Genomic DNA, 14818 nt, shown 5'->3' on the forward strand with positions numbered 1-14818 from the left:
CGGTTTTATGACGAAGAATCTCCTCATTCAAAAGAAAACTTAGTGATAGATTGGAACGTGTAAACAGACAACAGAGTTCGATAAAACGGACAGTTCTCTCATACGACGAATCTGATACAATATATCGTTGCGTGTAAGCGGGGCTTGAGAGGGAAGGAGTACTTGTGAGGGAAATATACATGACTGGGGCTGTAAAGGGTAACTCATTCGCTACATATTATTTTCAGCTTGTGGACGAATTTTTTTCGGGAGGGCGAAATGAGATGGTGACTAGTGCGCAGTTCACAGGTCTTTGGGGCCACAAATTCAAATAAATATCAACATATTACACACCAAATTTTGAGTATGGTTTGTAGAATACATCTGTAATGTTCATTTGTGTATTTTTCAACTTTGGGTCCTGTAAGAGGCGATTGTGCAACACACTTTTGCTTGGATGCGGATAAAATTTGAAAATAAAAAATTAATAATCTTTGGTGAAACTCAAAAAATAAATTTGCACCTAGTCAAATGACACATCAAAATAGCCATAAATGGATATAGAACTGGAAACTATTTAAAAAATTGCAGTTATTTACATACATTCCATAAAATTTGTACATTTCAATCGTAACATCAGATTTTGAAAAAAAAATTAAAAATTTTATAATCTTTAAAAAAGGACAAGATGCATTCACAAAAAGAAAAAAACAGTCTTATCTTAAATGGAATTATTCAGAAGTGCATTTGGAATAAACCTATACATGTCTTGAGTGGTATTTTTTGGTGTAATTTCACCCATAAATAGTGATCTGGGGGAGAAAAAAAAATATATTGACAATTTAGATCTAGATCTAGATCTAGCGCTGAAAAATATTGATTTCTCAATCACAGAGCACTGGCAACCTGAGTCCAATAGTATCAATATTCTAAAGAAGATGCCTACATTTCTGTAGTGAGCAAAATAATTATAGATTTTATTGTGTAAAAGTACTAAAACTGGTGTCTGTGCTATAATTTGGGCATCGCGATAAAACAAAGTCGCATACTTCGAAATTGCATTTAAAAACTGAACCTAAACTTCTGATTTTCGGTGGAAACGCTTGACTTGGAAGTCAACGTTATATACTAACCTTTATTTTAACATGGATATGTGGATTGGGATAAAATCTAAGCTAGAATTATAGGTCGGTTCTCGAGCCCTTGGGGGCGGTTTGCCGTAGCGAAGTCACTTTCGCCATGTCACTGCCTCCGGCTCGGCGTAGCGAATGAATTTATAAAAACAGCGCTTATCTGAGTCAACCTTTTAGCTTGAGCAAAAGGGTAAATGGTCTCAATAATTGAATTTTTAGACCGTAATACAAAGCCCTGCTATATATTTAAATTCAGTGAAAACCTGAAATGCATAACAGGTATTCCTACCACTCCAATATCAAGATACCTGGAAAAAAACTGACATTAGCATTTGTGTTATGACCATGTGGTATGTTGTAGTTTATGAATGCATGTAAAGCATATGTGTGCTTTTAGTTTGGTTTTGTGCCGTTGTGTCTGTGTGTGAGTTTATATATGCTTGTTTGTGCTCGGGTGAGGACGCTGCAGCTACTTGCTCATTTTGGTTATTTTGGTGTTCTTGTGTGTGCTTGTGTGTGTGTGTGTGTGTATGTGTTTGTTTGTTTGTGTGTGTGTCTGTGTGTGAATGTGTATGTGTGGGTGCATGTGTGTGGTGTGTGTGTGTGTGTGTGTGTGTGTGTGTGTGTGTGTGTGTGTGTGTGTGTTATTGATTGAGAATGTTGAAGACTGTGCAAGGAAAGAATATTAGTGACCTGTATGTTCATGTGATTTCATGCAAAGATATTTGGCGAGACATAATACATGTTACTAAATTAATTGTTGAATGTAGAGCTCACCCTGTTGTGCTTTTAAGTGGAATCATACAGCATGTTTTGAGATGTGCTTAGATGTGATTTTATTTCTACAGCAAATTAGTGTCTGTTATTGTGTATGCAACACTTCGGACAATTGTTTGGGTGATATTTTTTTCTTTTCAGAAGGCAATAAAATAGGATTTCTTTTCCAAAATGACTTGAATTATTGCTTTCAAATTGTTTTATGTTGTTACTTGAACATAAAACAATGGTTAGCACTAACCTTCTGTCTGCCTGCGCCTACAACAGGGGTTAGCCAAACCTGTTTCCATCTGGATGGTGATCCTTTCCTCAACGATGGGGCCCCGATGTGTTGGAATCTCACACGTTACACAGAAACAAACCAAGGCTCTAACTAGCCTTTTCCCCACCCGAACTCTCAGCAGGCCTCCTCTGCCTTGCTACAGCTCTCCCCTCTAAAGTCTAACCTGTAGTAACCCAGACTGCTTTTATAAACTTGCAAACAATACAACTGAACTGAGACTCACACTTTACTCACTTTCACACTTTCAGCCAAACAATACAATAGGCTAGGCCTAACCCCCTGCCACAATCAAAAACAACCGAATAGACCACATTTTACATAACATTATTGTAGCCCTGAGATGGAATTTTATCTGAGGACCTGTAGGCTTATGTTTGAACCCTTTTTAGATCTCTCCTCTGTACTTCAATGTTTTGTCTCAATACTGTAGGTCTATATGTCGAGTGATCACCACCTTGGCTTTCCCTAACTGTTTTGCAACTCTTGAAGATTCTTTCTAAATGTCATACTTTTTACTTCACTCTATGTTTGTAAGTTTTAATGTCTCAGAAAATGCAGATGTGAATCATGTGTATTGAACAAGGCAGTTGCAAAGACCCTAAACTCATTTGAGTTGAAGCGCAATAGAAGGCAGCTTAAGGTGCTGCCTAACTTGAAAGATCTCAATTTTAAAAGAAGGGGGCTGAAAGTGAACAAATACTATGTAAACAAGAGAAATGGTAAACGTAGGTCATGCTGGAAAAGGACTTTGTTAAAGAAAATGTTCCTGAAAAATGTGGCTGAGGACTGTCAAAAATGAAGATGTAGGCAGGACGTCTCTGAACTATTGGAAACATGGCACTGGAAAGAACTCTTCAATAAGGCTGTCAGGAAAGCTATGTTCTGAAAGGGCTGTGCTGCTCTGAAAAAGAAGAGAATGAACGGATGAATAGAAATGTTCCCCCAACTTTTACGTGTTAACGAAATGAAAGAAAAACTTTGTCTCTATGTTTTGTCGACACAGCTTGCAGCATCGATGTGGAATGCACATAATACAATTATTGATAATATCTCTGTCGGAGTGCTGAACAGGGTGAAGCTTAGGCGAACACTGGGAACCTCTGAAAATGTCTCTGAAGGACTCCAACATAAATACTTCCACATGGGAAAGCATGCTCTGACACTGACAGGCCCAGGTGGAGAGTAGCAGTCACAGTGAGCAGCAAATCATATGAGACTTCATGAATAAGAAATCGTGAAACCAAGTGAAAGGCCTGGAAGCTGCACGCATCCACAAGTGAAAGGGGAGCCTTTAAAATATTTAAATGTTCAAACTGGCAAATTTTTCTCTGCAAGAATTGGTCTCATCAGCCACAGCAGAAGTCACAAGTTATCAGTCACAGCAGAAGTCACAAGTCATCAGCCACAGCAGAAGTCACAAGTCATCTCAACCTTTAATTCTTCTAATTCTTCTATTTTGCTGGAGCAACATTTTCCATTGTGCATATATTGGTCATCGTCAGACACTATTTTTATTATTATTGTTATTATTATTATTATTTGCACTCACTGGAACCACAGCAAGTAACTTGGTCTAATTTACTGTAGTTCTTATATTTTGGTGGTTTTTATTTAGACGTCCATTGTTTGAAATTTCATCTGTTACAATTCATTTACTTTTCAGTCTTACTAGCATACACCTCTCCTCTTTGACAAAAAAACACACCGCAATTTGCCTTGGAGGGACTCTGAGCATTCTGCTTGCTGAGAACAAATAAAAATGTGCCAAAACAACTATTCAAATTTTCATCTATGACTATACTTAGGTCTTTCAGCAATGATCCTCTTTTAACAACATTGTGATGATATAGCATGAGTTTATAGCCGCTTTTAACATTAAGTTATTATGTAGGACCTCTGATTTAACATCCATCTCTGGGAACCAAACCAAGTACAAGGATAGCCACAGAAAAGCCCTGAACAATTTAAATTCTAAAATGTCTTGTTAGGAATTCAAACTGGGGTGACGCATAGCCCAGGGAAATGCTGAATGTGGCCTAGTGGTTAGGCTCTCACAACTATAAGGTCATGGGTTCGAATCCCATCAAGGGCCTGACGTTGTTTCCTTGGGAAAGGCACTTTACTTGAACTTTCCTCACTTCACCCTGGTGGGAATGGGTACCCAGCTATAGACAGTTAAAGATCTTGTCAGATTGTTAGTTTTGAGTGTTTAATTAGCTGCTTGCACCGTATGCTTCCTGGGAAGCTGAGAATGTTTCTGAGTGTTCTCTGGTCTGCAGGGATAATAACGTATTGTATAAAGTGCATAGAATTTGCTGTCGAGCAGGGTATGCGCTATACAAATGCTGTTTATTGGTATTATTATTATTACTTTGTTGCAACAGAGATTTTTTTCTTATAACAAAGGCTGAACACCAATATCTATGATAGTGAAGTGGATAAGGTGCTTCGCTGTCACATGCAGGAGATCTGAGTTCAATTTACGAGTGGGAAGTATTTTGATCTAGTATCTCAGTCTTTCTACTGGAATGTTGTATCCCTCTCAGCCTGGTTTGGCTCTGACAGGCAGGGTTGGAAGCCGGTCTCCTTAATGATCTAAATAGTGTTGATGAGGCCATAAAAACACCTACATCTTTTTTTAAAAAAAAGATGAAGTGGACCATGGACAATATGTGTTTGTACATGTACTGAGACTGAATGTGTGTGTGTGAGTGTGTTTGCATGCGTGTGAGTGTGTGCATGCGCATGAATGAGTGAATGTGTCTTTCAGTCATAAGTAGGTGTGTATATGTGAGTGTATGTACGTGAATGAGTGCAATATGTCTGTCTGCCAGCTCACACACCGCTGACTTGGCATATTATGAATTTACACGAAAGCATTCAAAAAGTAAGAGTTATGTAATATTTGCTCAAACTTCTTTATTATAGAAATATAAATTCTGTACAAGTGAAAAACTGTCATCACCTTGTTGTTCACAACTCTATAAATTATGTATTGGTATATATATATTATAGAGTAAAACCATTGGTTGTGAGGGAGGCCAGGGCTACCTGAAGCCACTGAGCTTGCATTGATCGTTACTGAGCAGCAACAAGAAGTACATTGTCTTGACAGCAACTATAGCACTGTGTACATGAAAGCAAAGAAACGCAATGTTTAGAAGCACAAGGCTGCGATGTGGGTGAAGGGATTGGGGACAACCAACAACAAAAAACCAAAGTCGCATCGCTCTACGGTGCATTTCATCGCTCAGCGATTCATTCGGAAAAACAAAAGTATGACAATGGCATTAATAAACATATTTGTCATGTTGGGCAAAAAGCCTATGTTAATAATAATATGCTACATGTTAAGTGTCTACTAAGTTATTTCATGTTTTTTTTTCCAATGTAGTGAAAATCAGCACCAGTAATGCAGAGATATGGATGAGGATGAAAACTCGTCAAGGCATCACTGACAAAAGAGAGTCATGTGGATAATTTTATCAGGATTAATTTTGTTGGGGTGATTTAAAGATTACAATAACGTTCATTTCTTTTTCGTTACAAGCATAAAATCACCACCAGAACAGCTATGAATTTTTCAGAAATTTTGTTGGGACATTTATGCTTTCTGAAATTTTAAAGCTACTGAAGAGTTACAAAATGTACAGTATAGTCAATATATTGTTAAAACGAAATTTCAAAACAGAAAACTGGTAATATCAGTTGACGTGTTGTCTGTCTGTCATAGTAATAATAATTCAGATAGATTTAAAGGCACAACCCAACTTGATATATATTCATTTCACAATATGGACAACAATTTAAAAAAAGTATATTTTTAAATTACTGGTTACTGGGCAATGGTAATGTATGTACAACATATTTTGAAAGAAGTATATAGTTTCCACACAAACGAATGAAGGCAATATATGTGTTTCTGAAGGTGCCTTATCAATAGCTCATTATGATTATAATGATCACTCTACACTTGCCTTTGGATTTACTTTCCTTCTGCATTTTGTTAGGTTTTCAACGTAAATCTGTCAACCAAGGGCAAAAAAGATTTTAGAAAAGATCAGTTGACTTTTTCAAAATGTTGCAACTTCTTCAAATTTTTCAGCTATATGTGTATTTCCAGGCTGTGTGAATTCTTAATAAAACTAAAAAGTGACATCTTTTTCTTCCTTGACATTTCAGACATAAGTCACCCTGCAAGACAAATATTCATCCACTTTCAATTAAAAGATCTTAATTAAGTAGTAAAAGCTTAGTGAATTTATAATTTTAAAGGCCCTGGAAGGAGGCGGAGTATAGTATAATACATGTTAAGGACACTTTGTCATTGCTACAAGAAACTCACATGATCATGATTACAACTTGAATGCAATATAGAGAGTATAGATCAAATACTGGATGGTCTTTAAGTAAGTTTTGAAAGGCCAACATAGTTTTAAGAGAGCTTTGTCAACATTGCTAACATACAAAAAAAATTGGCAGCATTTTAGAGCAATTTATAGAGCTTTGCTTTGAATTGTGTAGAACATTGTGCAAAAGATTTGCCTAGAAATGTCTCCTGACAAGTCGGTTTAGAAAATCAAATTTTATCTGAGGACTGGATCAAACTTCAGATTCATACAAAGGTCAGATAAAAGTGAATACTACTTTAGATAAAGAGTGAAAACTTGAATTTCAAAATAATATTTCCATAATACTTATAGTCCCCCTTATTGTGAGTGAAAAATCTTAAATTCTCAGCTTTCAATTTTACTAAACCTCAGGGCTAAATTTAAAATACATTTATCTCTTAATGTTTCCAGAAAATGATTGTGAGACTACCTATTTAGTGTCATTTACTAACAGTAACAGGAACATTATTTCAAAGGATAACCTTTTGTTGTGTACCTTTGCAACATCGAAATTTGGACAGGAAATATATTTTATCCTTTCGCTTTTGTGCATCATACCAGTGGCATTGTTTTATGTCTTAAGCACTGGTTGGTTTCATAAAACAATGTGTCCAACAGGAATCACTTTAACTTGTTCAACATTGAGACAAATCATAACCGAGTCTGAATATGATCTGGGGCATCAGTGTTTTGTCTACTACCAATAATTATGTTTGATGAGTAGTTTCCCGCCTGTGGATTATATAAGATTTGTTGAGGCGCATGTGGTTGGGGCTGTGGCTGGGACTGTGGCTCGTCAGGAACAAATTGAGGGTTAATGAATACAGGCAATTCCTTGGATTTGGGAATGTCTGAGGAAGGTGGTGAAGAGGACGACGAAATACTTCCATGTGGAGTGTCTGAGCGACCGTCTGTGCTGGCACTGCTTGATGAACTGCCGCTGTAACTGTCTCGCTGCTCCTGAGCAAAACTGATGAATACCTGGATAGCCGAGGTGGGGATGAAAAGTTTTTGAGTTCAGTAACAGTTTACATCAAGCCAGCTCTATAACGCCCAATTTCAAGAGTAACACATCAGGAGAATAACAGAAATAACACAAAGAGAATTAACAAAATAGTTCACAATGCCCACTGATTGCCCATAGAAAAACAAGCTGGTACAGTAGTTTGCAGCATTATGATTTTTATGCCACTGTCTTTTGTGTGAATACTGAATAGTTGTTATATGTGGAAATTGGGCATCAAAATATTCAATAGCAGAGGAAGATAAGCCCTCTTGTTAGAAATGAATTACAAATGAGTTTGGCACAAAATCACTCCAAAACAACTTGACTGAGTAAACTGAGAAGTAATATAATGACTGATCAATACTATGGCAAAAGGAAAAATTCAAAATTTCTACTCTTTATTTCCTGACAGAATGATCATGTTTTTTTTTGAGTTGATGCAACTCCCAAGAAGAGAGTGAACAGCAGTTTGCAGAGAAGATGATCATGAAGGCAAATAGCATTCTATAAGAGCAATATTCATCTTATGTAATACACAGGTTTGTCAAAATATGGTTCTCAAACTTAACTCACGAAAACAGTATTGAATTTTGTAAAAGATGAGAGCAAAAAACAAAGGCTCTGTTTCTGTGCAGTTATCATCAATTCAGTAGCCTGTGTGTTTTTATTATTCTTTTGTCTATTACTTTTACAAACAAATTTAAACAGATTTTAAACTCTTTAAGGACGCATGTTGTGGGGGGTACTTTAAAAAAGGAGGCAAAGTAATTGCCTTTTTCATATATATTTTCTTATTCAGTTTTCTTAATCAGAAACTTTAAAAAAGCAGGCAACAACGTGCATACTATGAGATATGTAAATCTGTTTTTCTGATATGTGAAAATTGGTTCAAAATGTACTGCAACACTGCCTTTGGTCCGCTGCTTGTCGGACATATGGTGTCCGCTACGTCCTCAAGGAATTAATCTATAAAACAAAAAAGTATCCTATATCAGCTAGGGACTTACAGAGTCAAGGGTTGTCTGAGACAAAGAGTAGTACTCAATGACCCCATCTCGCTGCGATGATTGGAGCAGAGCTATGATATCTGCCACCTTAGCCGAGTTCTGGGGCACGCGCAGCTCCACACTGTTGTGATGTGCAGCCTGAGAACAAAACCAAGTGATTACAAAGGGGGATGGGAGAAGTTTGAGTAGGTGTTTATCATTCCTTCTGGCACAATTTCAATTTGCTGTTTGTCAAGATATCAAAATAAACATTTATCTCTGATAGGAATTGATCAAGAAGCCTCTAAAGTTTTACAAAATAGTGCAGACTCAGAAATAAGTCTGAACATAAGTCAAGCCACTATTACCACATTACTGTGTTTGTACTAGTTTCGTAAAATACCTGCCACACCACGCCACGCCATGTCCCGTCACGCCACACCACACCATCCCATACTACTGTAGTCAAATTTTTACCACCTGATCAAATGGCATGAACAGACAAGAGAAGCAGAAGACTCGTTCTTATCATACTGCTCCCACATTTGTATGGAAATAACTCAACTGGGAAAAGTTTCATATCTCAACTGTACATTTGACCCACCTTGACGACTGACCCTGGAAACTTCTGCTGGAAGAAATTGGAGATATCGTGGCTGGTCGGGTCAGAAACATGAATGATCACAGTGTACCCATCTCCAAACCTGGGAAGACATGAGATATGTTGAGTCCAAAGTCCAAGCCTCTGGCAATGAACTCTACATGTATCTGTAACAGTGTGTTTATTTATGGCCTCTGCAGCAGTTCTTTACTTAGCATATCCCATCCAAAGGTCTACTTCTTTACTGTCTTTGATAAAGCTACCTAAAAAAATTTGTATGCCCGTATTAGCACCAGAGAAATTATTTGGAAAACCTGGTGATAAGGAAACACCAGGATCAAATAGGTTTACTGAGAGTACCTGAGAGGAGAAATAAATGGAAACTATGATCGCTGATGTCTGTTTCAAATTTGACACTTTATGATAGGACCATTTTAGAGGGAGACTGCTTTAACCGAGGGTGTCAGGGATATAAGAGATAGTAAAAACAGAAATACTCAACAAAATATCTTACACATTTTAAATTTGAACTCACATCTCAATTTGAAAAACCCATACCCTTACACAATACCACAGACAATGTCGGGTCATAAAAATACAGGACTTTTTTTCAAGTCTAATGTGACTATCAATACCCTTAAAATAATAAAAGAAACTAAGGGAAATTTTAGCAAAATCTGAGTATTGTATTTTTTAAAATGTGACAATAAACAAAAGTAAAAATAATTTCTTCAAGTTTTCAAAGAAGTTAAGTTTTCACAACATGTTAACAGAAAAGTAAAAAGTGTTTAAACCAATGTACACTGACCCTGGGTGAGACTTACCAAAACTCATTCCCAGACAAGAAACTAATCAGCATAATGCACATTTTCAAATAATCAACATCTATACATTGTCATATATAACTTTAATCCCACTAAATGCAAACAGTTATGATGAAGTACAAAACTGCTGGACAAAAGTACCATAAAGTAGTGGACATTGCAAGGACTGACCTGTGCTTGAGGTGCTGTGGGCTGCCAATGCACTTGATATTGCCATTGACCATGATGGCAATCTTTGAGCAAAGGGCGTCACACTCATCCATACTGAAAGTACAGTGAGCATACTCAATGAGTACTGGAACATATTGAAAGTAGAGCAAACCTATACAATTTGTACTTACTAAAATTAAAATGAATGCACATAAGGTATGTGTAGTGAAAGTATATACAACACACACACAATAGGTAGCGCACTAATGCAGGCTAAAAAATGGTAATTTTTCACAATAAAAAGATTTTATACATTTTTATTACCTGAAGTACTTTTATAGATTAAATTATGTTGAGGAGCTAAAATACATGCCTATTCTAGAATGCATTTTAACGAATTTCCCTTTTTAGTAACTTCTGCTAAGATTACAACTGCTAAACATCAAAATGTTTTTCTTTTCCTGCATTCTTCAGTGGATGATATGGCACTCAATCCATAAAGTAAAATATTTTTTAATGCACGATGGTCTGTTTCCTCACATATGGCCTATTTCTCAACATAAGGCCTGTTTCTTTACATATGGCCTATTTCTCAACATATGGCCTGTTTCTTTAAATATGGCCTATTTCTCAACATTTGGCTGTTTATTTTTTTTCATATGTGTGGCATCACGGGGAAGTCAGGGGCTCCTCAAAATAATGAAACTGAAGAAATCGACATTTCTCCACCCCTTGGGCAGTTTCTATAAATTTTTAAATTATTTTTTTTGGGGGGGGGGGGGGGGGGGGGGGGGGAGAGAAGGCTCAACACTTTCAAGACCATCTAAAAACACATTTCTGTGAAGACTCAAGAGGGCCACCCTGGACTGAAATGGATACAAAGTCCCAGCAGGAGAAGCACCTGATTCCACCGCATCGTAACATACATGTCCTATTTCTCCACATGACTCTATGTTCTGACCTGTGAGAGGTGAGGACAACAGACTGGCCTCTCTGATTGGCTTGCAAGATGGCCGCCCATGCTAGTCTCCTTGTGGCAGCATCCATGCCAGTTGTTGGTTCATCCTGGGGAAGACAAAGAAAAAACAAAAAACAATCAAAAGCAGAGCCAGTTGATGGTGGGTAAAACCAATCAATCATGTTTTAACTCACTCAATCCCAAGAGTTATTCCCAAAATTGTACCCAGAAACTGGTCATTTTGGCGCTTAAGTAAGGGCCCACAAGTAGCCATAAATATCATTCTTTTGCTTTGAAATTTAGCACAAAGTACAACCTAAAATGGATCTTTACACATACCAAATTTGAAGTATGTAGCTTTAGTAGTTTTGCTTTGGCTTGTCGTACAAGTTTGGCATTTTTGAGGGCTTATTATTTTTCTTTGCCGAAAGAGCAAGAGTAAGCCTACATTGATATTCAAATATTCTTGTGAGTGTCTAGATATCTATATATTGTTGCATATGTATAATAAAGACAGCTGAATACTTTCATGAACAAAAAAACGTACGTGTGAGAAAGGCAGAGAGAATCGATTGCGAAACATGCTCAGCTGATCAGTGGGAACAAACATGCTGAAAGTGCCTTCATAAAAAGCGCAATTTCCTCATGTGTAAAGACAGAAGAAACAAAATTCCAGCACCCCTCTTGGCAGAATTGGCTAGGGAAATAATAAATTGACCTTATATAAAACTTGAAGCTGTTTTCCGAAATGAAATAACTAGTATATGGAACAAAACTATAGAACCGAGTTATCTTGGTCGTGGGATTGAATGCAGCCCTTGAGCAAGCAAGATTTTTTTTCAGTTCATTTATCATTGGTTGTTTTCTCATTTTTATCAAGCTCATTCTCCAAGAACTTGATTATGATTACACAAATATCTTCTGGATGTGTGTTATTTTTTTTGGTGGGGGGGGGGGGGGGGAGGAGGGAGAAGTACAATTTGGGGCATACAATCCTGGTTTCACATCTGTCACTATGCCGTATCCCTCCTACAATCTTTGTCGAGGAGAACCACGTGGGATGGTTGTGAGGACGGCTACCAAAGCACCATGGAGAAATGTACTTTGCATCTTAAAGGTGCTGGTATCAGGGCAGATGTACAAGCGCTGAATTACCCAATTACCCTAACTGAAAATTGCTAGTCAGAAGTCAACTCACCAGATATAAAATCTGAGGGTTGCCAAGCAACGCGACAGCAAGAGCCAGTTTGCGTTTAGTTCCGCCGCTGTACGTGTGCACAGCTTTCTTGGTGTAGGCTGTCAGCTGTAACCGTTCGATCAGGTCAGGCACAAGCTGGAGGAAGACAAGAATGGCAGAAAACAATGGTGAAATCTGAAGAAAGCTTGATCCAATGCATGGTAAAATGAGTTCATTTTCTTCTTCCACTATAATTTTGTAATGAGCATAAATTGTTTTTGTTTTTTTCCCTCCCTGAATTTTTCCCTTTCATTTGATATAGTCTATGGGACAACACAAAACTTCATTATAGAATGAAACATGTTGCAGCCTCCACCGAGTTACCTTTAACGCCATAAAAAAAAGAAACATATTCAATTATGCGTATTCTACTTTTGGTATGCCTTAGCTTTGCCATTTGAAAATTAAGCACCATTTAAAGTGATATGTTCAACGCAAATATTTCCAGACATAGATCACCCAGACAGAAAGGCTATGAATAATAGAAAGATTAAAAAGCGCAGACCATAACACTACTTTGTACTCCAATGCCATAAAAAGAAACAAACAAGAGGGGAGGCCAATAAAAACATGAAAATATATCAGTTTACATTAAAAAGTGTTCACAATAACACATACATGAAGATAAAGTTTTAAACTTACAATTACACTTTGTTCACAGTAACAACATACATGGGGCTTAAGTCTTAAAATCACAGTTGCGCTTTGTTTACAACAAGACTTACTTGTATTCAGAGTTTTAAACTTACAATTGCACTTTATTCACAATAACAACATACATGTATTGAAAGTTTTCAACTTACAATTTCACTTTGTTCAGGACTGAAGCCTCGGAGGCGGGCGTGGAAATGAAGCATCTCCTCAGCAGTCAGGTAATCGTCCAAACCTCCCTCCTGGGGGCAGTAGCCAACGTCTTGGCCAAAGTTTTGGTCTTTTGTGGAGATTCTGAAGTAAAGATATGAAAGTCAGTGAGACAAGTTTAATGAAAACAGAAGAGCAGCTGTGACACCCCCCCCCCCTTTTTTTTTACTTTTCAATTTAATGTTACTATTCTCCAGTCAGCATAGAGAGCACAAACTGGCAATTACAAATCATAATAACATAAACCAATTTGATGAAACAGATGAACATATTTATTCGTCAAGCCACTATTTCAGAAGTAACACAATTGAGTCACACTCTTTTTCTCCCTGCAGATACAGTGGTAGAATGAAACAACACACGAGCCACTATTTAGATTTGCTGTCTACTGTGAAGAGAAGAAAACTGAATTGGTATAGTTATGTAACAAAATCATGTGGCCTATTCAAGACCACTCTTCGGGAAACTGTGCAGGGGAGGAGAAGGAGAGGAAGGCAAAGAAAGAGGTGGACCAACAACACTGTGGAGTGAACAGGGAAATCCTTTGCCCAAACACAGGTGCACGCAAAAAAAATGTGAAAAGTGGAGGCTCCTGATGAGGCTCTCTATCATACACCGCCCCTATGATCCTCTGGGATTATGAGCGGCCATTTTCTCGTTAATTTCACCACTGAAACCAGGTGACCTCACCTCCTTCATTCGAAAATATCTTTTATTTTCATTGAAAGTAAGGCAAATGACTAAGCTTTCAGATGATACCAATAACTCCACGTCTACAAAAATTGATGAGTGTCTGATTTCACAGCGATGTTAAACAAATACAACATTTCACTACTTGGGAATTGAACCTTTGTCTTAAGTGTTCACCAATGAAGAGCCAGATGTCAATGGACAGTACATGCACTTATAGGCCAACAAACAAACACTCTAAAGAAGGGACGGGACGTACGTTTTTCCTTTGAGGATAGCAGTTCCCCCAGCAGCTCTGATGTCACCTGTCAACATTCGGAAGGTTGTAGTTTTTCCTGCTCCGTTCACACCCAACAAACCAAAGCACTGAGGAACAAAAAAACAAAGATAAAAACTTTCTATTTCAGCAAATTGAAAGAGCTACTCTTAACCCTTTGAGCCTTTATCCCCTAAAGCTACCGTGCCCCTCTGCCTGAGCTCCTGAGCGATATACTACTAACATTTCTACAATCTTCAAAATTACATTCCATATCCCACTCAGGGCAGTCCTTGTCATTACCAGCATCTAATTCAGAAAGATCTTCAAAACAATCAATAACGTCTTGTGTAGTAAATGCTGTTTTCCGTACGCATTTTGTCTCAGGCGGGCCAGGTTTGAGACGGGGTCTCGTTCACCGCTGTACCGGTGGCTAGGCATACGGGCAGTTTTACGTGCCACCGTTATACCATTGGCAAGGGCTCAAACGGTTAAGATACATGTATACTTTTTCTTGTTCATGTGATACAGTGAGTGTCGTGAAACCAAACAAGCTGGCCCTTTGGTTAATCACTTCATTGCTGTTGTCAAAGGATGGTCGGGGTGGGGGATGGAATGAAAATAGGGGTGTGGATGGGTGGGTTGGGTGGTGGTATTTGGGATGGGGAGCAGGAGGTGGGGAAGGG

At 37.8% G+C, this 14818-nt stretch overlaps 1 protein-coding gene across 1 annotated transcript in view; it reads right to left on the reverse strand.

The window, feature by feature from the left end:
* Positions 1-5071: 5071 nt before the first annotated feature.
* LOC101860234 overlaps positions 5072-14818 on the reverse strand; it is a gene marked incomplete in the record, with an annotated part of 177628 nt that continues 167881 nt past the window's right edge. Inside the window, 8 exon segments of the mRNA XM_035973942.1 lie at positions 5072-7544; positions 8577-8714; positions 9160-9259; positions 10152-10244; positions 11092-11195; positions 12287-12421; positions 13129-13270; positions 14136-14242. Coding sequence (XP_035829835.1) covers positions 7215-7544; positions 8577-8714; positions 9160-9259; positions 10152-10244; positions 11092-11195; positions 12287-12421; positions 13129-13270; positions 14136-14242 — 1149 coding nt within the window.

The sequence above is a fragment of the Aplysia californica genome, unplaced genomic scaffold (genome assembly GCF_000002075.1).
Source record: "Aplysia californica isolate F4 #8 unplaced genomic scaffold, AplCal3.0 scaffold00037, whole genome shotgun sequence".
Classification (NCBI taxonomy): Eukaryota; Metazoa; Mollusca; class Gastropoda; order Aplysiida; family Aplysiidae; genus Aplysia; species Aplysia californica.